Below are 20,792 nucleotides of genomic sequence, written 5' to 3'. Positions count from 1 at the left end.
TACATAAACAAAGGTATCTTTTACTGGGACCTGATCATAACAGCCTGTTTTTTTATTGCGTCTCACATCATACCTCATGCCAAGTCCAATTTCAACTGGCTCAACTACACTCCATTTATCAATGAAATAATTGGTTCTTTTGCTTTCTGTGTTAAAGCAAACAAATGGGTTTTCAAAATGTGTAAAACTACTCTTGACTGCTAACCTGACTGGATTATCAAGAGGAATAGATGACAATAGTTTGTGTTGAGTTTGTGTGTGAACTTCAGAAGTAAGCTCTTCAAGATCTGAGACAAGTGCTGAAATTAAACTGTTTGCCACACCGCTGCATTGTAATTTGGCCAAAATTGAAGCACACATAGCCTTTGCATCTCTTTCAGAAAGGCAGTCATCATTGTTGTCCAGACAATCTGTGGGAAAACCTGGGGTATCACTGTCACCATTGTTCTCAAAATAAGAGGCACCTCGGGAATCACCAACGCCTGTCTGTATAGAACCTAACTGATTACTATCAACATCTTGGGATGACTGTGGTTCTACATAATGCAAACCATTATCCTCAAAATGAACACTGTTTAAATGTTTCCTAAACCCTGAAAAAGTACAAAACTGGCCTACAATCGCCTTGCATACAAATCAACCTGAACTTCAATGAAGGATAGAAACTGTGTGTAACTCAAGTGAGATATCAGCTGCTGGCTATTTGCATACAAACTCTCACACCAAAAACATTTAAACATTGTTTAACAATTTCACACGTAGTTCTCTTACTCTTGGCGACTCGTTTGTTAGACCTATGTCAATGTTGTAGACTGTTGTCTGTAGAAAGGTGTAAACATTTGCCAGGGATTCCTCATAGGTTAGGTTAAAGACATAATGAACTTTGAAAAGTTCATCTATGGCACTCAGGGAGGTGGCTCCTGCACAGGGGATGAGCTGCTTGTCAACAACGACATAAAAATTGTCAATCCTCTTCTTGGTTCGTCCTACTGCAAGTAGGTATGGTTGGTCGCTTTCTCTTCCCATGAGATGTTCTTCAATGTTGGTACAGGACTATAAAAGAATGACAAGTTATATTTTACAGCTGATGAATGCACAGCACTTTAAAAAAAAGAGAACGAATTCTTTAATACATTAAACAGTTCAAACCATGACTAACAATTTATCAGGGTGAAAATCTGAAAAGTGCTACAGCTAAAATTTAACAGAAAGCAAGTCTGGAGGTTATCTGCAACTACAAGATACATAGCTGTTTGTAATTCATGTCATGTCCAAAAGGAAGAAAATCTACTATAAAAGACAGACAAGTGCAGGCCACTGTGACATGGTTAAAATTGATATCAAGTTTGCATGCTATCAATAACTCAAAAAAAAAAAAAAAATGAACACTATATTTGCCATTGGTGAAAAAGCACGAGAATAACTTCCTTCAGTATCAACCAAATAAATGCATCTATGACTGTACAACATATTGCAAAGACATTGATCCCACGTTGTAATTCACCTTATGAAAATGTACAAACCTGTCAGCAGCATCAGTGGGACTGCTTTTAACTTTCTTTCTCCCTGCAGAAGGTGGTAGCAAATGCAACAGCAACAAGAAAGAGGAAATGTCACTGTCCCATTCTGATGGAAAATGAGAAGTAGTCAATGTTCAGAAATATAAATTAGTATGTAGAATAGATAGCCTTGCCTGCCATTTAAAACCTCAAAATACCACTTACCGTGTTCAGACTGTTGTTACTCTGCTGCACTGATGTGACTTTGAAGTTCTGCTGTCAAAGTGAGAGACTTTGCTTCTTCAATGACTTTTGGCTTGAATGCCATCTCCCAGTGCTCAAGCAATTTTGCAGATGTTTCAGCATTAAACAGTAAAATAAAGCCTTGATTTACCTAATGATATTGCATACAACAAAACATAATGGCATCATGCCTGAATCACACTTAATCCCTTAAACCAAGAAATAAAACAGGAAAGGATTTTTATACTTACCAACCCTTTCTACTTCTAACATTCTTGGAAAGATTTTTAAGATGTCAGTTGACCTTTCCGGGTAATGAACAAGCTCTTGCCGATGCTTAAAGGTTTGCTTCATCTTTTGCCTAACTCCAGTCTCATCAGCGGTGTGGAGAAGGAGTGAAATGGCTTCTCTGCATGCATCTCCATCAAGTTGTTCAGTGTCCTCTATTTTTCTTCGAAGACTTGGTCCACCAGTCTCATGAGGCAAAAAGAAAACACGTTTTGGATTCTTCCTTGACAGAGTTTTAAGCCGCCAAGAAATAAATCCTGGTCCCTTCTCGGGATCATAAAATGTTCCTAAAATGAAAGAACAAACAAGGAAGCAATAAAGTACATTTATTAAATCTCAATAGTAAATTAGAATTACATAAACACTGACATTGAAAATCACACCAAATGAAAAAGTGTTAAATAAAATCTAGGTATTTCTTTTAAATAATTGCAGTATTCAACTACATAAAAAGTACATGAAAGTGAATAAGGTGTGCTTACATAGCCCTTCGATGAATATGGGTCTCTTAGAGCAGGGAAAAGAGAAACAATGCCCAAGGCATACATCTCTCTCTCTCTGTTTAAGTGTGGGAATCCTCCTGAAAATTGTAGAAGATTAAGTAGAACTTAGTCATTTATCCAATACTTAAACCTCCATATATGTATGAATAGACTCAAAGCAAGCCTGATATTGTGTTGATTTATTCATTCTCTGACAGCTTACCCATGAACCTCTGTCATATGGCTAACAAGAACATTAACAAGCTGTTGTCACGTGCTGTGCTTCAGTGTTTTAGTTAGCTCATATTCTTCGAGAACATCCAAACCACCAGGTTTCTCTTTCAGGGCATTTTGAACAATCTAGTTATTAGAGACAAAAAAAACCATGAAGGAATGGTATGATGACATCACACACAAAAGCTATCCATGAATGCAGATATTTCCACATTTACCTGTTTTGCCTTTTCAGCACTTGTGATTTCTCTGCCATTATTAAAGTTTGAGCTTGCAGACAGGTTCAGTTTAGTTCTCTCCAACCCTTCTACATCACTAATGTTTGAAAGTGTATCAGTGCATGTACTTGGTGTTGAGGTAGCTGTGGGTGAAATTTTTTTTTTTAAAAAGGAGAGATCAATATTGATTAATTATCAAATATTTTATTAAGTTGTTTAGTCATTTCAGAAAAAAAATTAATACCACCAGAAACATCCAGATCAGCAAAAAGTCCTTCTGGAGGACTTTTTACTGTGAAGCATATCTGTGGGTTGCTCTGAACCAACTCTTCAAAAATATCTTCCTCCACATTAATATTTGTCTCATCAAAGACTTGAAGTGCATCATTTGCTGTAAGCCCAATTTTTTTTTTTACTAAAACAAGATACATTTGGTTATGAAATGTCAATAAAATTAACTTTTTGAATCAGCTGAAATATTATCCAACACATAATTAAATTCAAATTTACCTTCGTTTAGAAACTCCTCAAATGTGAACCCATCTTGCAATTTGATGTATTTCTTCACCTGAAGGTAATTCACCTTCACCAGCATGATGAGACCTCATGAAAGAACTTCAATCTTAGCTTTGAGAGAGCAGTTGTTTAACAATCTCGGTACAACAGTTTAATATATTGGCTAAGGCAAACTTAAACTGTCATTAAATTTTTCAACTTTTTTTTTGCTACATACAATATATATTTCAGAACATAAATATATCTAATATGGAGGCATATTTTGGTCAAAATTAAATACGCAGACAACTAAATCTAAGAATAATTACATTTCAAGGTGTGTTTAGTATCTTGGCGGCATTGAAATAAGTAAATGGGTACATAATTAATTTAACACACAAAGAAATAAATAAGGAAATGCAGTGGAACCTCGGATTTCGATTATAAATTCGTTCCTAAAGGCTGTTTAGAAACCGATTTGTTTAAAAACTGAAACCATTTTCCCCATACCAAATCATGTAAAATTTATTCATCCGCTCCCGAACCCCATGACTGATTATTTAAACCTTTATAACCACACTTCATGCATAAAATCGTATACTAGAACAATGAAAATGCATACAATCTTACACAAAAGAATAAATACATAAAATATAGACGAAAATGTAACTTCACTTTACCTGTACGGAGAAGAGTTAATGTCATTAAGTGGAAGATATCAATATCAATTATAAACATACAATTGCAATATGCTTGTTATTGTAACCATTTAACGATTGACAATCAATCATTTTTCAGTAATCAGTTTGTTAAAAATAAGTATTATTCTCACATTAATTTATTGGCCATTCTCGCAGTGTGTTCAGTAATGACCACAATAAAGAAAGGGGAAGTGCTGCTGCACTGCCGGAAATCAAATCCACTCTTTGGTGGTGTAATGTATACCTACTCCCCAAAATAACACTGAGTGCAAACACTGTGTAACACTCCAAGTGTTGATATTCTCAAATTAACACCAGAATCAACACTTGTTAACTCGGAAAAAAACAACTCTGAAAAAACAACACTAAACAACACTGAAGATTTTGCTGTGGGAGGAATAATGGTCTGGGGCTGTTTTTCAGGGTTTGGGTTATGCCCCTTGGTTCCAGTGAAGGGGGCTATTACTTTTACAGCACAAAGGGACATTCTAAACAATGGGATGCTTCCAACTTTGTGGCAGTGGTATGAGGAAGGCACTTTTCTTTTGCAGCATGACACGTTCACAAACACCTAGGTCCCTAAAGACATGTTTGATGATAAGTTTGTTGCAGTTGAACTCAAGTGGCCTGTACAAAGCCCTGACTTCAACCCTTCTGAACACCTTTGGGATGAACTAGAACGCTGATGAATGAGCCAGATATTCTGATTCAGCTTCAGTACCTGACTTCACAAATGCTACATATGGGCACAAATTTGTACACACACTCCAAAATCACGTTAAAAACCTTGCCAGAGGAGTAGCAGTTATTATAATCACTGAAGGGGTATGGGGGTTCAGGATTTCAGCTCCATATTAATGCCCATGGTTTTACAATAGGATGTTCAACAAGCTCACATATATGTAATGAACAGGTGTCCAAAGCCTTTTACCTATAAAGTGGAAAACTCAAGCTTTTTCTTGATTGCCTCTCTTCTGTAGAAGTTGCTGTACTGCACATTTGTAACTTACAAATTTTCTTATGACTGACTATATTTCAATAATGACTGCATATAGTGGCCCATTTAGTAGCCTAAGCCAAATTTTTTTATTTTTATTTGATATATTACTGTAAATTCATAATACAGCAAGGTATAAAACATCCTTGATTACTCCAGTGTACCAATTAGTATGAACTTTGACAGATATCTTCACATCTGGCACACAGACATAATAATGATGCACTGAAGTTTGAAATACAGTACATGACTCATGTTGAACAGTTTCTACATAAAAAATTTCTCCTTTCATTAACTTTTAAAACTGTATATCCTTTTCAAGGACACATGAAAAAATCAATTCTTTATATATATATATATATATATATATATATATATATTTTTTTTTTTTTTTCTTTCTTGAAATTATATAGACAAAAAGTGAAGCTGATATTTTATTATTTTTACATTTAAACAGTAAGCACAGATAATACAATAATAATAACCTCAAGTAAAAAAAGGCATTTCTGACGGCATGTATATGTCCAATATTAAACGGCCGATGATTAATCATCTAAAACCCGTGCAATTTGGGACTGGTAGTGCCAGTGCATATTAAGTAAGCTAAGAAGATTAGTTTATGACAGATATGAGCTGAGCTTTTTAAATAAAGCAATCATTCTAAAAAATCGGAATATGTTTCCAAATTAAACCAAATAAGATAAAAATAGGTGATACTAATTAAAAATCGGAATATGTTTCCAAATTAAACCAAATAAGATAAAAATAGGTGATACTAATTAATTTACTAAGCATCAGCACTCACATTGTAATGGTAATCCATTGTCAGGAAAATGGAATATAACACAACATACATATCAGGGCATCATATAACCAGCCGATTAACCGGATATTTTGGTCTTGCCATCTGGAATGAATTAGAAGAGGATAAAACAACGACAGGAAATTATATGGAATATTAGGTCTTCCTTCAAAAGTGCCAGAGAAAAGTACAGTTTTCATCAACAGCACGGGGAGACTAGCCTCGGTAACAGCACCGAAAAACAGTTAAAACAGACTAATACAAAAGATGAAACCCACATACGTATTTACAAACCCTAGAACTGACACATACATTCAGTAAAATCCAACGGTGTATAAAAAGTCAATCAAGAAAAGAAGCAAAAAGAGGATTATTAAAGAAATAAGAGAAATTATGTCACCTGGAGTCCCTGCTTTGCCAGAACCTGTCATAACATTGCTGTGCAATTTTTTTTAAGTATTATATACCAAAAATGTATTATCAGAGATGTTTATTGAAATTTTTGTACAATCAAGTACAATACACATATTGCCTATGTTATATCCATGTCTTACATAAACAGATGTGACAAGCAGCTGCATTTCAACTTTTATTTACATATTAAAAGTATTAAAATTCAAACGAATTAAAAATGTGACGAGTAGTAAGCGGAACATTAATATAATGGCAGGTCTAAAAATTGGTAAATATATATCATTTATTTTTCATTAAATGTGCAGATTTCCAATGTGGAGTGAGCTGTCATATTTAACATATCACACTGATAAAAGTCTTCCACTGGGATTTCGGTTTACATAACACTAACAACTGAGGAAGGAATAGAAATGAAAAGCCATGATACATATTTAATTGAAAATAAATGTCAAAGGATGAAAATAAAAGTAAAACATGTACATAAAATGAACATAAAAAATACATTAACACAAAGATAAGCATAGCAAGGCAAATGTTAAGAAACATGTAATAAGGCCAAGTCAGGAACTACTAATTAAAAAAGTGTGCAAGATTTTGTTTACAAACTTTAAACCATGTAGGTGCTATTCTGATACAATCAATATACCAATTAAATAAATTTTATAAATGATTATTATACAGGGCAAGATGTAATAACATTGAATATGGCTTAACAACAAATGTCAAGCTAGTGTATAGTTATGGGAGTACTGCAATCTTTAGTAGGCTTCCAAGTCTTTATAGAGAGCTGGAAGCTTGGCTGAAACATCTAAAATACAGTTAAATTATTAATACAAAATTAAATCCACATATAATTAACATCCTGTATAATGAAGCTCTAAATGTTTTATTTTAAAAACATGTTACAATTTGTTTATTTTAATTGCAAATAAATGAGACATATTATAGATTAAATTCAAGTAACATCTCAAGCTTTCAAATTGTAAATAAAAAATTCAGTTATAAAGTTTGAGAGTAAACTTCCTTAGTTGTTTGCATTTTGAGTTGTGTACTCCTTAAAATAAAAAGCGTATAGAAAATGGCATGTACTTCATAATCAGTAACTCCTAAACAACTCATAAGGAAAAAGGAATAATAGTAATAGAATGCTGTATGGATCCAGCTTTGAAAATTCAACCAGCACTCCAAGACTTTTCATAACAAAAACATAAAAGTGTTTTTCAAGGTATGCCTTTTCTAGTTGGAGTTCTGCTGTTAGTTGATATGAATAAAGGAAATCATAAACACATCTTCAGGTCATTTTTTAATTAAAAAAGTGTCAGATAATAATCATGTATGGTAGGCATTCAACTTTTCTTCTTCCACCTTGGCTTTAATCACAAGATCATAAAGAAGAACACTGGCAAATGTTATATGATGGACAGCATCAAAATATATTAATTATGAAATGTTTTTCATAGAAAAAAATCCTGATCATTCAAAGATATAAATATCTGCAACTGAAATGTCCACTTGGTCAATTTATGGGCATTTTAAGATCATCATCTTGAAGTAGCAACTGGTGGTTCTCCTTGTTGGAACTCTGGGTCAAGTCTTGGAAGCTGTCTCTCTGGAGCTGCCTGGCTTTGTTGTACAACATCACTCCAACTATAACAAAGACTGTTCCTACTGCTGACAGGATGGTAATTTTGTTGTTGAATATGATGACGCTAAGCCATATTGATAAAGCATGTTTCACAGTACTTGCAACACTGAAAATAAAATAATATTATTATTGAGCATTTAAAAAAGCAATAATCATAAATAAAACTTTTTTGCATTACTTAAAAACTATTCAATATGCTCTAGTTATGAAGATACAGATAGATGTGGCAATAAAAATGTTTGAAAAAGCACTGTGATTAATCAAGAAAGATAAGAAAAAAACGCAATGGTCACTGCTAATATTCCTTTGGCATATATACTGAAGACTTGTTATAGTACAAAAAAACTGAAATGAAAAGTACATTTTCCTAACATGTTTTGTGATAGATCAATGCTAAATGTCTCAAAATGGAATTGCAATTGAAATCAAAAGATTAAGTCAACAGCAAAAGAAAGTATCAAAACTTTCACATCATCTTTTTGCACCTATGCAGCCATCAAAGCATTTCGTTGTATTATCATTGGTTGAGGCCCTATAGCAGTGTGGACTGTATGATGTACATGTTTGGACTATTTAAATGCTGTGTGTAACAGCTGTCACTGAAGCTGATCTTATCTGTGCACGCTTAATCCAAGAGCAGTTCACTTATGCTACATTAAGATGAAAAATGGCTTCTGTGTACACATTGAAGTCAGGATTTCTGGGTGTTCTTTGTTCCATCTTGCTCTGAATAATTAATGGTATATCATTCCAGTAAGGCTAGAGTTGATATATAGCAGAAATATTAGCCAGTTATTGTTTAGGATTATATCATATACAGTATTGTGGCAAATGCCAGTGTACCCTGTCTTGTCTAACTGTATGATAAAATGTATTGCATTTCAAAACAATGCAGGACGTAAATGTCTAATCAACAATAGTTATCAGTCATTTTGAGCTTCGCAATGACCACTTACTGATTTAGGCTGTACATCACAGTTGTTGTAGTCTGTCGCCGCCACATGAATGCAGAGTCCAATGCAAAACCTGCATTTCTTGACTTGCATAATATTGGAAAATGAGGCATCTTGAGATTTACTTTCTCACCTATATTTTTTTTTTTTTTGTTTGTTTTTGTTTCATTTTATCCCTATGTCTGTGAACAGGGCATATTCAAATTTGCACTCAGGAGTTACATAGACTTCAGCGTAGTAACACCATTGTACCCAGAATTACATCAAAAGGCAGTAAATATTAAAATGAAAAAAGAATGTTAAATGTAGTCAAATGGCAAATCTTTTAGGGTCTTTCCTGTTCAAGTACATTTTTAAGCATGTTAGATCTGCAAAATATTGAACAATTATTTTGAGAATTATGTCATCCCCCCATTACCTTTAAACAGTAGTCATTCTACACTAACCTTGACCCTGGACTGTATGAGATTTATAGTTCTGAACAGACTAAACTGAAATTCTCTGTTTTTAACACTTTAACGGATATTGAAAATATATGTAACCATGGATAGGTAATTAAAATGGGGCAAATGGAAGAATAACAAAGTGCATATTTACCTTTGCCTTACAACTACATACAAGAAGGAAGTAAAATGAGGAGAAGACTTAAGTCAATACATATTACATACGGAAATGCTACAAACCTTTGTAATCTTGTTCTAATTTAAATTTGTAAGCACTACAGGTATAACTTAGTTGTTTATATAGGAATAAAGTAAATGATCATTGAAACACCGAGAAAACAAATAACTCAGTTTAGGTTTTTTTGTGTGGATAAAAAAATTATATTTGTCCGGCACAGATGGCACCTCAAAACATTCCCAGGAATCTAAATACATTACACTCTTGGCATTCACAATAATGTCATAATAAAGAACCATGGAAATATTCAATTAAAATACATGTTTTTTGTTAAATATTGGTAAGATAACATTCTCAAAATTTACCAAACAAAAAAACAATACAATAGTACAATAATCTGTACTATTACATTGAGGAACGAAAAAGAATATTTTGAATTCTTACTCATTCCACAACATTAGTAAATCAACCTTTTGTATACAGTACGCATGTTCATCTGTAAAGGTTAAATTCATACTCAAAGGCAATCTGCCCTCCTTGGCATTTAATGGTAGCAATCCAGAATTGTGTAAGTAAATTACTCTGACACCAGTTTCTAAACCTGCTTGTAAGGTAGCAGGTTATAATGTCTTAAATCAAACATGATATTTTAAAACTATTCTTCTAAAAATACAATAGATATTAAACTATATATTATTGATAAATATAATATAAATACAGAAGCAACTCTGATTTTAAATTGCTGTAACAGTGTTGTACTGTAAAGACATGTTCAGTATATACAGTAATTAGAATAAAGACAAAGCCATTCTTTCTTAGAAATCACAAAACACATGCACAAGAAGCAGTACGAAGTATCATTAATACCTTACCTTCCAGAAATAAAGATTTATCTATGCAGCAGTTGTAATTTAATTACAAGCTACAAATTGATCCTGGGGTTGGTGTTCACAGCTAGAATCTGGTAACCAACAAAATCAATCAACATAGTTTCTGTAGACAAACGGGCTACAAACCTGAGTGAGAAAGATTTAGGTGATTTAAACCTTAGTAATGAAATAAACCACTTTGGACATGAAACACAGGTTCTTTAAGCTTGCACTCGAGCAACTTGTTGCGGAGTGTGAAGTGGATGAGATGAGGATCAGTGCCTCCAATCTGAGGTCATGGTGGCTTTCTCACGGAAAAGAGTGGAATGCTCTCTTCATATGAGGGGTTAGTGTGGGACAACTGCCCTTGGTGGAGTTAAAGTATCTCACAAGTGATGGAAAAAAGAAATGTGAGGCTGACAACAGTGCAGGAGAGATGACAGCTGCTTTACTGGTGATGTACAGGTGGTGAAGCGGGAGCTCAGTCTAAAGATAAAAGCTTTCACATCGATCTACATCTCTGTCCTCATCTGTGTTCATGAGCTCCACCCGATTCAGGAGAGCCAGCTAAGGTGGTTTGGGCATGTCATAAGAATGTAATTCCTGGCTGCTCCCTCAAGAGCTGCTCTGGGCAAGTCCCACTGGGTGGAGACCCTGTGGCAGACCCACGACATGTACTAGGGATGCTATCTCTTGGCTAGTTTGGGAATACCTTGGAATTCCCCAGGAAGAGTTGGAATCTGTAGCTGGGGACAAGCTGACCTGCTATATTTAGGATTGGCTCTGGACCTAGGGTAGATGCTCATATACACTGAAGATGCATGACAAATTAGTCCCTTGATATGCACAGGTATATTCAAAATTCACAGCTGGTGACTCTCCACACTAGTATTTAGATATGGACGGTGCAAGTGCCAAAAAAAAAAAAAGTCTAACTGCATTCTCGTACCATTGCTCGTGTACTAAAGTGTCAGCAGGCATTTTTCGTGGCATTACACGTGTAATTTATGAGCATGCCCGTGTCCATCAAACAGAGGAAGCTCTGCAGTCTACTGGTGACTTATTTACTGTATGAAGTAAATAAATCAAGATAAGTAACATTCTATCTGACTTTTATATAAGTAACATATAAATGCTTCTTATGTAAAGACCATCACAAAACATAATCACAAATAGGAGTTTGCACGATACGTTGGTGAGCTCTGTAAGCTGTGCTGTTTCTTTGAAGGAAAGGTGATTGGCAGGATGACGCTGGACCTCATCCTGTATCCAAACGGTGCCATCTTTCGCCTTTACATCAGGTGCAGCTGTGTTGTTCTTATATGTGGATGTTTGTTGTGGGGAGGGCTTCTGTTCCCTTTCTCCATTCTTAGTTCACCTCTGTTATAGCTTGTCTTTATTTGAAAACAGCAGTGTCAGATTGGGGCGAGCGTGAACATGACTGAGAGCATAAAACTGAATAAAAAACGCTAACCTTTACAAGTACTATATATTTACAGGGGTAGTTACAGACTCAAATCAAATGTATGTTTTTATTGTACAATAGTAACAATAAGAACAGCTCACTACTCAAAACGTGGGACACGTTAAGACTCGAACCCAGGACTTTCTGAATAGAAGTCAGCAGCTATAATTGCTGTACTACACAAGAAATTGGGTTAACAAGCAACACTAACCTGATTTCTTTTCCGTCGGTTATAGTCTTAGGGGAAGGGAGGGAGCGCATTTGCTCTGTTATACTTGTATCTTTTGTGAAAGTGCTTATTTGATATATGGACTTCAGTCTTCACACATTATACACTTAATGTCTACATTTTGTCATTAGTACTAAAACATGAAAGAAATGTTGTCTTTTAGGTATGTGTTCAACATTTCCTGTCATCCTACACTTACACAGATCATTGAAGACATGGAACACACGTGAAATGCATGTGTTCCGAATAACGATATATTTTTTTAGCCTAGGTACCTGACTCGCTGATAAACAAGGCTTCAGTTGGGCAAGGTTTTTGCAGTTTCTCCGGCAGTGGGGTGATGGTATATCAGGCTGCTTGGGATTATCAACATATTTACAAGACAAAAGACGCTGAATGGAGACGTGCGAGTGGATTTAAGGTGGGCCGGATTTACGTGTTTTCTCGTAAGTTTTGGTAATTCTAGTGTTAACTCAGTGCCTTAATATTAGTTTTGCTAAATTGCATGTTATCTCTGATGCTAATCTATCTTTTAACACTTACAATATTTCAATACCTATGAAATGTAATTATACCAGAGACATTTTTAACCTTTGTTGAGTGCTACATAATTTTACTCACAGGATGTTCATTCTGTTCAATTGCTAACCTACAGTTAATATAAAATGCTTCCTCTGTTATTACCATTAGAATATGGATGAATGCTTATGTAACTTCTTTTCTTAATTTTCCATGCTGGCTTCAAGGAAAGTGCAAGGCTGCTTTGAAAATACTGCTCCTAAAGCTTTAAATGGCTTTGGCATTGTTTATTGTATTAAAAGAATTTTATTTATATGTACACTCAAAATATGTGCTTTGATTACAAGAAGATGCAGATTATTTAAAAATTTTAATTATATATAAAGCTACTCGTACTGGAGCATGCAGAACATTTGGCTTCAGGTTGAAACTGAGAAATTAATTTGCCTGCTAGTATTAGAAAAGTGTCATTAGTTTCAGAATCTAAAAACAAACTTGTAAACCTACTAGTATTTTAATTTTTCTTATTTTGGTTATTGGTTAGTTGGTTGTTAGTCCAATCATGCTGCAACAATGTTTCTTTAGTATTCAAGAAATGTAGCTTATAAATCATTATCAACTTTGTTAATCCTTTTCTATACTGTTTCCTTTCTTGGAATTCTACCATCGCACTTTTTCCACAGTTACTTTGTCCATGAAATGAGATGAAAAAGTGCCTGAGAATATTAAATATCAATAGTCACTGACACAACAGCAGAATGTCATATGTTTCTGTAGTTATACCTTAATGAACTTAAAAATGTGATGAAAGAAACGGCAGAACATCTGGGGATAAGCAAGTCATCAGCTGGTTTTGGTTGAAGGAACTAGAAAGTTTCCTGTACTATGGCTTTCATGGGGGTTTATGATCTCCTAGAATGCCATTAACTGGAGTTATTGTTTTCATTTCATTTCCCAAAACTAACAAACAGGAAAAAACACTTCACAAAGAAAAAACTAATTTATAGGCCTATGTACATTTTGCTTTTTTGTTGTTTATTTACCAAGATGGGAAGACACCCAAAGGTAAACCCCCAGACACACTGGAGAAATTAAATTTCTCTGATGGGCAGGAAGAAATGAGAATAAAAATGAGATTATATGAGATATAAACATCACAGACAGCACACTGCATTTCACTTTAACAGCATGGTTGTTGACTAATTTTACACAAAGAGAAATAAAAGTAATAAAACAATCTGGAATTACTACTGAAAACATTCCAACTAATTAATCTACAATGGCAACTGCAGCATTTTATGTTAATACAGAGCAAGGTTAGTATAGTTAACGAAAACCAAAATCAAAACTGAAACTATTATTTAAAAACATTTTCCTAAACTGAAATAAAATAACAAAACCTAAATGAAAAACTAAAAACTATTTACCTGACGAGGTAAGAAGGCGGTATCGTGGCAGCAGAGCCGGAGCTAAGCTAAAAACTAAGCGGCTTGCGAGAAAGTGGCGTTACAAGCCTTTGGTGCCTTCTGTGATCCTGGGAAATGTGAAATCACTACCAAATAAGATCAAAGAACTAGCCTCGCTGGTGAAAAATGTCAGGACCTATAGAGAATGCAGTTTGTTGTGTTTTTGTGAAACGTGGCTAACAACTACCATTCCAGATGCTAACGTGGAGCTGCCCGGTTTAGCACAGTTAGAGCGGACAGAGACGCAAATACCTGCAGGAAGCGGAAAGAAGGAGGACTCGCTCTCTGTGAATACAAGGTGGTGCAACTCTGGACATGTAAACGTCAAAATCTCCATTTGCTGCAGGGACATTGAACAGTTGGCCGTAAATCTGTGTCCCTAGTACTTGCCCAGAGTTTGGACAAATCATTGTTGTTATTGTTTACATCCATCCTTGGACAGACGTGGAGATAGCGGGTGACATTATCCATTCTGCTGTTGCTAAATTACAAACACAGCACCCTGAGGCACTTGTGCTAACACAGCACCCTGAGGCACTTGTGCTAATCGCTGGAGATTTTAACCATATGACACTGGACAAAAAATTACCTGCCTTCTCCCAGTATGTGGATTGTAACACTCTGGGAAATAGAACTATTGACCTACTGTATGCAAACGTTAAAGACGCATACAGCACCACCCGCTGCCAGCGATTGGGAAAGCAGATCATAACCTGGTTATGATTCAGCCTCACTACAAACCAAGAGTGAGGGAGCTACCTACAACCACACACTCATTCAGGAAGTGGTTCCCTGAGGCAGAGCAGGCTCTGAGAGACTGCTTTGGAACTACGGACTGATATATCCTGCAGGGATCATATAGTGAGAACATTGAGGAGTATGTTGACTGCACTACTGATTACATCAATTTCTGTATGGACATTGTAGTTCCAGTGCTAACAACAAGCCATGGATTACAAGTGATATCAAGGGCCTTTTGAACCAGAAGAAAAGGGCTTTTAACACTAGAAGTACCAGAGCCTACGAAGAAACTCGTAGATCCGTCCCACCTTAAAACGCTTCGCACCTTTCCGTCAGCGTCTTTTGTCCTTTAAATGTGTTGATAAGCAGCAAACAGCCTGCTATCGCATCCCCCACCCCGCACAGTTTTCTCAGCTCAAGTCTGTTTACCTGCAGGTCAGCTGCTTAGAGTGGTATAGAGTGAGAAATCAAGCAAAATGACACCTTTTATAAATACTATATCGTTACAGTATTTGGAACACTTGCATTTCATGCGTGTTCCGTGTCTACATAGATCTACGTAAACACATTGTTAAAACAGAAACGTTTTTCATGTTTTAGTAATAATTGACAAAATGTAGACATGAAGTTTATAATGTGTGAAGTCTGAATTCCAAATAAGAAAGAAACATTTTCACAAAAGGTACAAATATAACAGAACAAATGCGCTTCCATTCAAAAATATAACTGCAGAAAAAGCACACGCGTTAAGGTTCGACATTGACACGCAGTTGCTACGACAGCTTCGGTGGGGCAACAGTATCAACTGTTGACTGGTAATCAAACGTTCACGGGTTTAATCCCAGACGAGTCCGTTTTGAGAAGTCAGCTGCTCGTATTCTTACTATTTTAGAATAAAAACATACATTTGATTCCAGTCTGTGACAGCCGGTGTAATGTATGATACTTGTAAAGGTTAGCTTTGTTTTTTTTTATATTCAGTGACCGGCGACTGGTGAAGGACGGCGGGTGTTCACACAGCATTTGCGGCGACGGACCGAGATGAATACACGCATAAAGCCTGTGGAATAGAAATCGATTTACACACCAATTTCTCTGCACTTGTTGTATATCAATATGTTTTTCAAATGCCTGAAATCAGAATGTGCTGGTTAATAAAAATGTTACCGAATGGACAGAAAATTCACGAGTGAGTAATGTTTCAGTTTATTTCTCAGGTGCCTGCTTTCTGTTGACAGTAATTTCATCTGCCACTTTGCACACGAAGTATAGAGAAAGTATAGTAATCATGAGAAAAAAAATCAACCTCGACATTTTAATGAATCTTGATGTTTTAGACCTCCCCAAGTACGAAAATACTGTTTTTGGGAATTATGTCTGGGTGTGTGTGTAAACACGATATCTCAAAAATGCAACTAGATTGATGGATGAAATTTGGCATGTGGTTGTTACAGCACAATTGTAGATTTGTATTTACTTTTGGGCCAAATCCATTACCCGGAAGTGGTACATTACCTAAACATATACTCAATTTATTCAACTTTACTTTAATAATAATTGTTCAGTATACTATTAATTTGATTTGAAATGTTGTTGATGGTTCTGACAGTCATCATACAAGATCAACATATTGTTGCTGACCAATCACTTTTGCTTTAAAAACTTTAACAACTAAGCGATACGAACCTTGTAAAATTCCCTGAGTTGGCAATGTCTCCACTGAAGTACAGGTAGGTAAGCTTATTTTTTCTCCAAGGTGGCTGAAATTTGCGCTGGGATATAAAAATTTTAGACTGATTTGCTTATGTTTACAAAAGTACAATTAATGTGAAATGCACTGACTTTTCCCGATTAATAAATAATAATAATTCTTTACATTTACATAGCATTTTTCTGACTGCTCAAACCGCTATCCACACAGGGAGGACCATGGAAACGAACCCAAAACCTAGTTACTGCAAAGCAGCTGATTAGACAAATTCCTATTTCTGCTCAATTGTGTTAATTGACGAAATTCACTAAAGTATTTTTTGTAATGAATATGTTGCATTTGCTGAATATTTTCCTGGAAAATTCGCCCTGTAACTGTCTTAGACAAACGCACCCCATGATGCTTTTTAGCAGCCATATACAGACCTTTCAAGCATGTGTACTCTTAAGTGTCCTTCACGTAAAATGTTATGTTGCTGCCCAATCTGCTTTGTGCATGTGTCATGTCACCACAGTCAGACTTGCATCACACAAGCATTAAAAAAAAATGCAGTATTTTTATTTGAGGGGTACCTTACCAAATTGAGAATATTATGAAAATACTTTGTTGTTCTGCATAGATTCATTGTAAATTCTGTATTCCCTGCTGGATTAGCACACATCATAGGCTGTTCCAGAAGGGAAATTAGATGTGTTTGATATACCGCAATGTCAGGACACCAGATTTAATTTGGCTTACGCAATCCCAGATAAGTTGATAAGGAAATACATGTACTCAAAGCAAAATTTACAAGCACTTATGAAGCACTGAACACCTAATCAACTATGGTATACAAGTTTGAGAAACAGAAGGAAGTGACCTTCAACCCAGCACAGCCAAGAGGTGCTGGTGGTAGTACACAAAGATTAAGGGTATATCATCCAAAACTGTAGTAAAATAGCATCAGAAGTTGGCAAGAAAATGGAAATGTTGTGGAGGAACACCACACAGTTAATGTGTAAACAAGCTAATTAATGATACTGTGCAAACTTTGTGTAGTACATGACCGCATTGTACAAAATGCATCCCTGACGATATTACCTTACTTCAAACTTTATGTTTTTGATTTTATCTTTGACTTGCTATATTTTATTAATTTCCAAGAGGAAATTGTCTTTTCTCATGACCTCTGGAGATCTGAGTGCAGGGTCAACCATTGCACAGCACCCTGGAGCAATTTTCTGGTTATGAGTATTCTGGTATACTTAGGGGCCAACAGTGTAGGATCCCTTGTGGCACTATTTGATTTAAACCGGCAACCTTCCCGATTTCAGCACAGATTCTTAGTCTCAGAGCCAACACATTTCACTTTCAAAATAAGCATTGTATTCCACTTTTTCAGCATCTATATATATAATTCACTAAGGCAAGACACCCAAGGAAAACACGTGGATTCACTAAGCCGCCGACAAGTAAGACACCTATGCGGCACGCAGGGAGGAGCCACGGCCACCAACTCCAAGACCATTGGATACGATGACAACTTGCAGAGCCACGCCCAACAATTCGGACGCAACAACACAGAAAGAACGGCGTCATTTATATTCATCTTTCGTAGAGGCCTCATGTACCTCTGAGCCACCTTGACTGTTCAGAGAGGCATGTTTCTCGTGGAGGTGAGTCGCCATATGCAGCGTGTAAAATGGTTTGCGAGGGGTATCCCATGGGATCCTTAAAACAATCCTTTACAACTGAGGTTAAAACACAATGAAGTAAGAAGTCTTTAAAAACTGAGTTTTTGGTTACGACGCACGACCTCGTGCACCATAGCAAACTGCTTTACACGCTACATACAGCAATTCGCATCCACGACAAACATGCATCTTCTTCACTCACGGACAATTATATGTTGCTATTTCCAGAGTTCCATCTTTTTATTCACTTTCTGTTGTATCCTCAGACCCTCCCTTTTTAGAAAACGGTGTCTTTCCAGAAGTGTTCAACCATCAATAAATAATTATGTGGCATTTGTTATGCCGCGGGTTCACTATTGTGTTGTATTTTGCTCTCTCCAGAGTCCCATCTTTTCATTCACTTACTGTTGTATTTTCACACCAACCCGTTTTAGACAACCGTGTCTTTCCATTGAGCGTGTGTCTACCCGGCGCAGAGAGGCGTGGGAAAGCCGTTGAACCCCATTCGGGCTGCAAACCGTGGAATTCCCACTAAGTGCGACTCATAAGCTCCCACTGGTTACGTCCCTACCCTTTGTACAAACCCCCCCTCCCACCTCGCTACTACCATGGTCGGGTGTCTTGGTGGATTATATATAGAAAAGCAGCCAAAACCACACAGAGCAATGAAACGTCTTCGTGAGTCACAGGTGCATCTGGACTGTGTTAAGACGACGACTCCTCAAGTGACGAGTTGGAGGTGGGCACATGAGCGGGCAGTGCATACTGAACGAGAAATCAGCAGACTAGCATGATGGAGGGAGCTGAATGGACGTCCTTCTCCTCCCATTCCACACTCCGCGACTGAGCGCCGTTCACCCCCATCCCTCCGTCTGGCAGGAGAAGGCGCAATGGTGATCCGCCAGTTTTCAGTCACGGACGATTGTGTGTTGGTTCGTTCCGTGCATTGTTACAATGTTGCTTTTCTTGCAGATTTATTACATTACTGATTTTTCAAATGTTAATTTTCTCCCTGTGCTTAAAAATCGTTAAAAAACCGGCCTGATTACGCGGCGTATGGTACGCCGCGGGTTGGCTAGTTAATGATATCACAAAAGTGTAAGACCCATGAATGATAGCTTACCTTATTCAAACCTGAGACTCTGGATATTTGGCAATAACATTTTAATTATGTGCATGGCATCTCATATTACTGTAAGAATGGAAATAAGGCTAAATTGATATTTGTCTTTACTTACTGATATTCGTACTTGTGCTTACACAGTGAAAACGGCTGGAAAACATGTTAAAGTTGATTGAAGACACAAAAGATGAATTAACAAAAATTACAGTGAACTGAGAAATATGCTTACCAATTAGGTAGAAATCACATTATTTCTATATTTAGGTGGTTTAAAAAATGCTATACATTCACTGGGGTTATCCATACCTAAATGTAACAGGAGAAATCCGGCCCATCAAAGCATATGCTGTTACACTCTGCAGGTGAAACAGAATCCCATCAAAAAGAAGCAGCAATACTATATCTTGGTTGAAATTAAAGGTGCGACCACTTCTACCAATTACAGGAATGTCCTAAAATGTAAACAATGATACTTTGTCAATAACAGATTTAAAAGTGTAAAAAAAAAAAAAAAAAACTGCATAATTAATCAGTTGATGAATCCTATTGTAAATATCCCTTATTAATTATAATCATATTACAATTGTACAATTTTCCTAGTAAATATCATATCAAAAAACTTACAATTAAATATGATGTATTTAATTCTGTCTAATAATTTTTTTCATGATGCATGCTTTCATTCTTAATATTTTCCTTTATTTTAATAAAAAAAAAAAATCTCTCTCATGAAACCTGTTGGACATGTTTTTAGTGTTAATAGTAACACAGGATGCAGTTTCAAACAAAAAGGCAAGAGACAAACATGTAAACTTTTTTATTAATATTTCAGATGTCACTGCAACTACTAACATCAAGCAGAAATTATAGTGCATTCAAAAGGTATTCAGGCCCATTCACTTTCGGCAGAATTTATTGTATTGTAGATTTAATTTTAAATGGAAGTGAAAACACGTTCATAGCCTCTGTCATCGCACCTTCAATGGTGGTCAGATGCATTCTCTTTGCTTGAGAAGGTCTGCCAAAATGAATAACAAACTGTCCAAATACACACGTGCAAAGTTTGTAGTGACTTACCCAAGATAGCCTGAAACTGTAATACAAAAGAAACTTCTACAAAGTACTTAATTAAGGGTCTCAATATTGGTATGAATGTGAGATTTCGCTAATTTTTTGATTTTTGACAAATTTGCAAACCTTTCTGAAAATGTGTTTTTACTTACTGTAGTCATTATGGGTTATCTAGTGTTGATAGACTCATGGGTAGAAATCATAAGTTTAAAAATTTAAAGTTAAATATACAACAAAATAAAAAAAGTTTACAGAAAGTGAAAGGGATTAAATACTTTCTGAAATTACTGTACATCTTCCCCTTAAAAGCAAGCACAGAAGAATTAATACATT

The 20,792-nt window shown here is 35.9% G+C and overlaps 1 protein-coding gene, 1 long non-coding RNA gene and 1 pseudogene across 3 annotated transcripts in view; all 3 read right to left on the bottom strand.

Moving 5' to 3' along the window:
* Positions 1-686: 686 nt before the first annotated feature.
* On the bottom strand, positions 687-1,987 carry LOC120531050. The gene is made up of 3 exons (XR_005634058.1): positions 1,725-1,987; positions 1,524-1,626; positions 687-1,053 (listed from the first exon to the last, which is right to left on the bottom strand). It is a non-coding gene; the product is annotated as an uncharacterized LOC120531050 (long non-coding RNA).
* Positions 1,988-2,185: 198 nt separating this feature from the next.
* On the bottom strand, positions 2,186-3,559 carry LOC120530620 (annotated as a pseudogene).
* Positions 3,560-5,968: 2,409 nt separating this feature from the next.
* Positions 5,969-20,792, bottom strand: part of LOC120531049 (solute carrier family 35 member E2B-like) — a 121,909-nt gene continuing 107,085 nt past the window's right edge. For both annotated transcript variants that reach the window (XM_039756031.1, XM_039756030.1), the window contains exons 8-9: positions 19,695-19,840; positions 5,969-8,124 (exon numbers count right to left, since the gene is read on the bottom strand). In XM_039756031.1, the coding sequence (XP_039611965.1) occupies positions 7,890-8,124; positions 19,695-19,840 (381 nt within the window). In that variant the 3' untranslated portion in view covers positions 5,969-7,889. The remainder of the gene's footprint in view (positions 8,125-19,694; positions 19,841-20,792) is intronic.

This window comes from Polypterus senegalus, chromosome 6 (genome assembly GCF_016835505.1).
Source record: "Polypterus senegalus isolate Bchr_013 chromosome 6, ASM1683550v1, whole genome shotgun sequence".
Taxonomy (NCBI): Eukaryota; Metazoa; Chordata; class Cladistia; order Polypteriformes; family Polypteridae; genus Polypterus; species Polypterus senegalus.
Note: the sequence above shows the minus strand (reverse complement) of the source record. Positions and strands in the feature narration are given on the sequence as shown.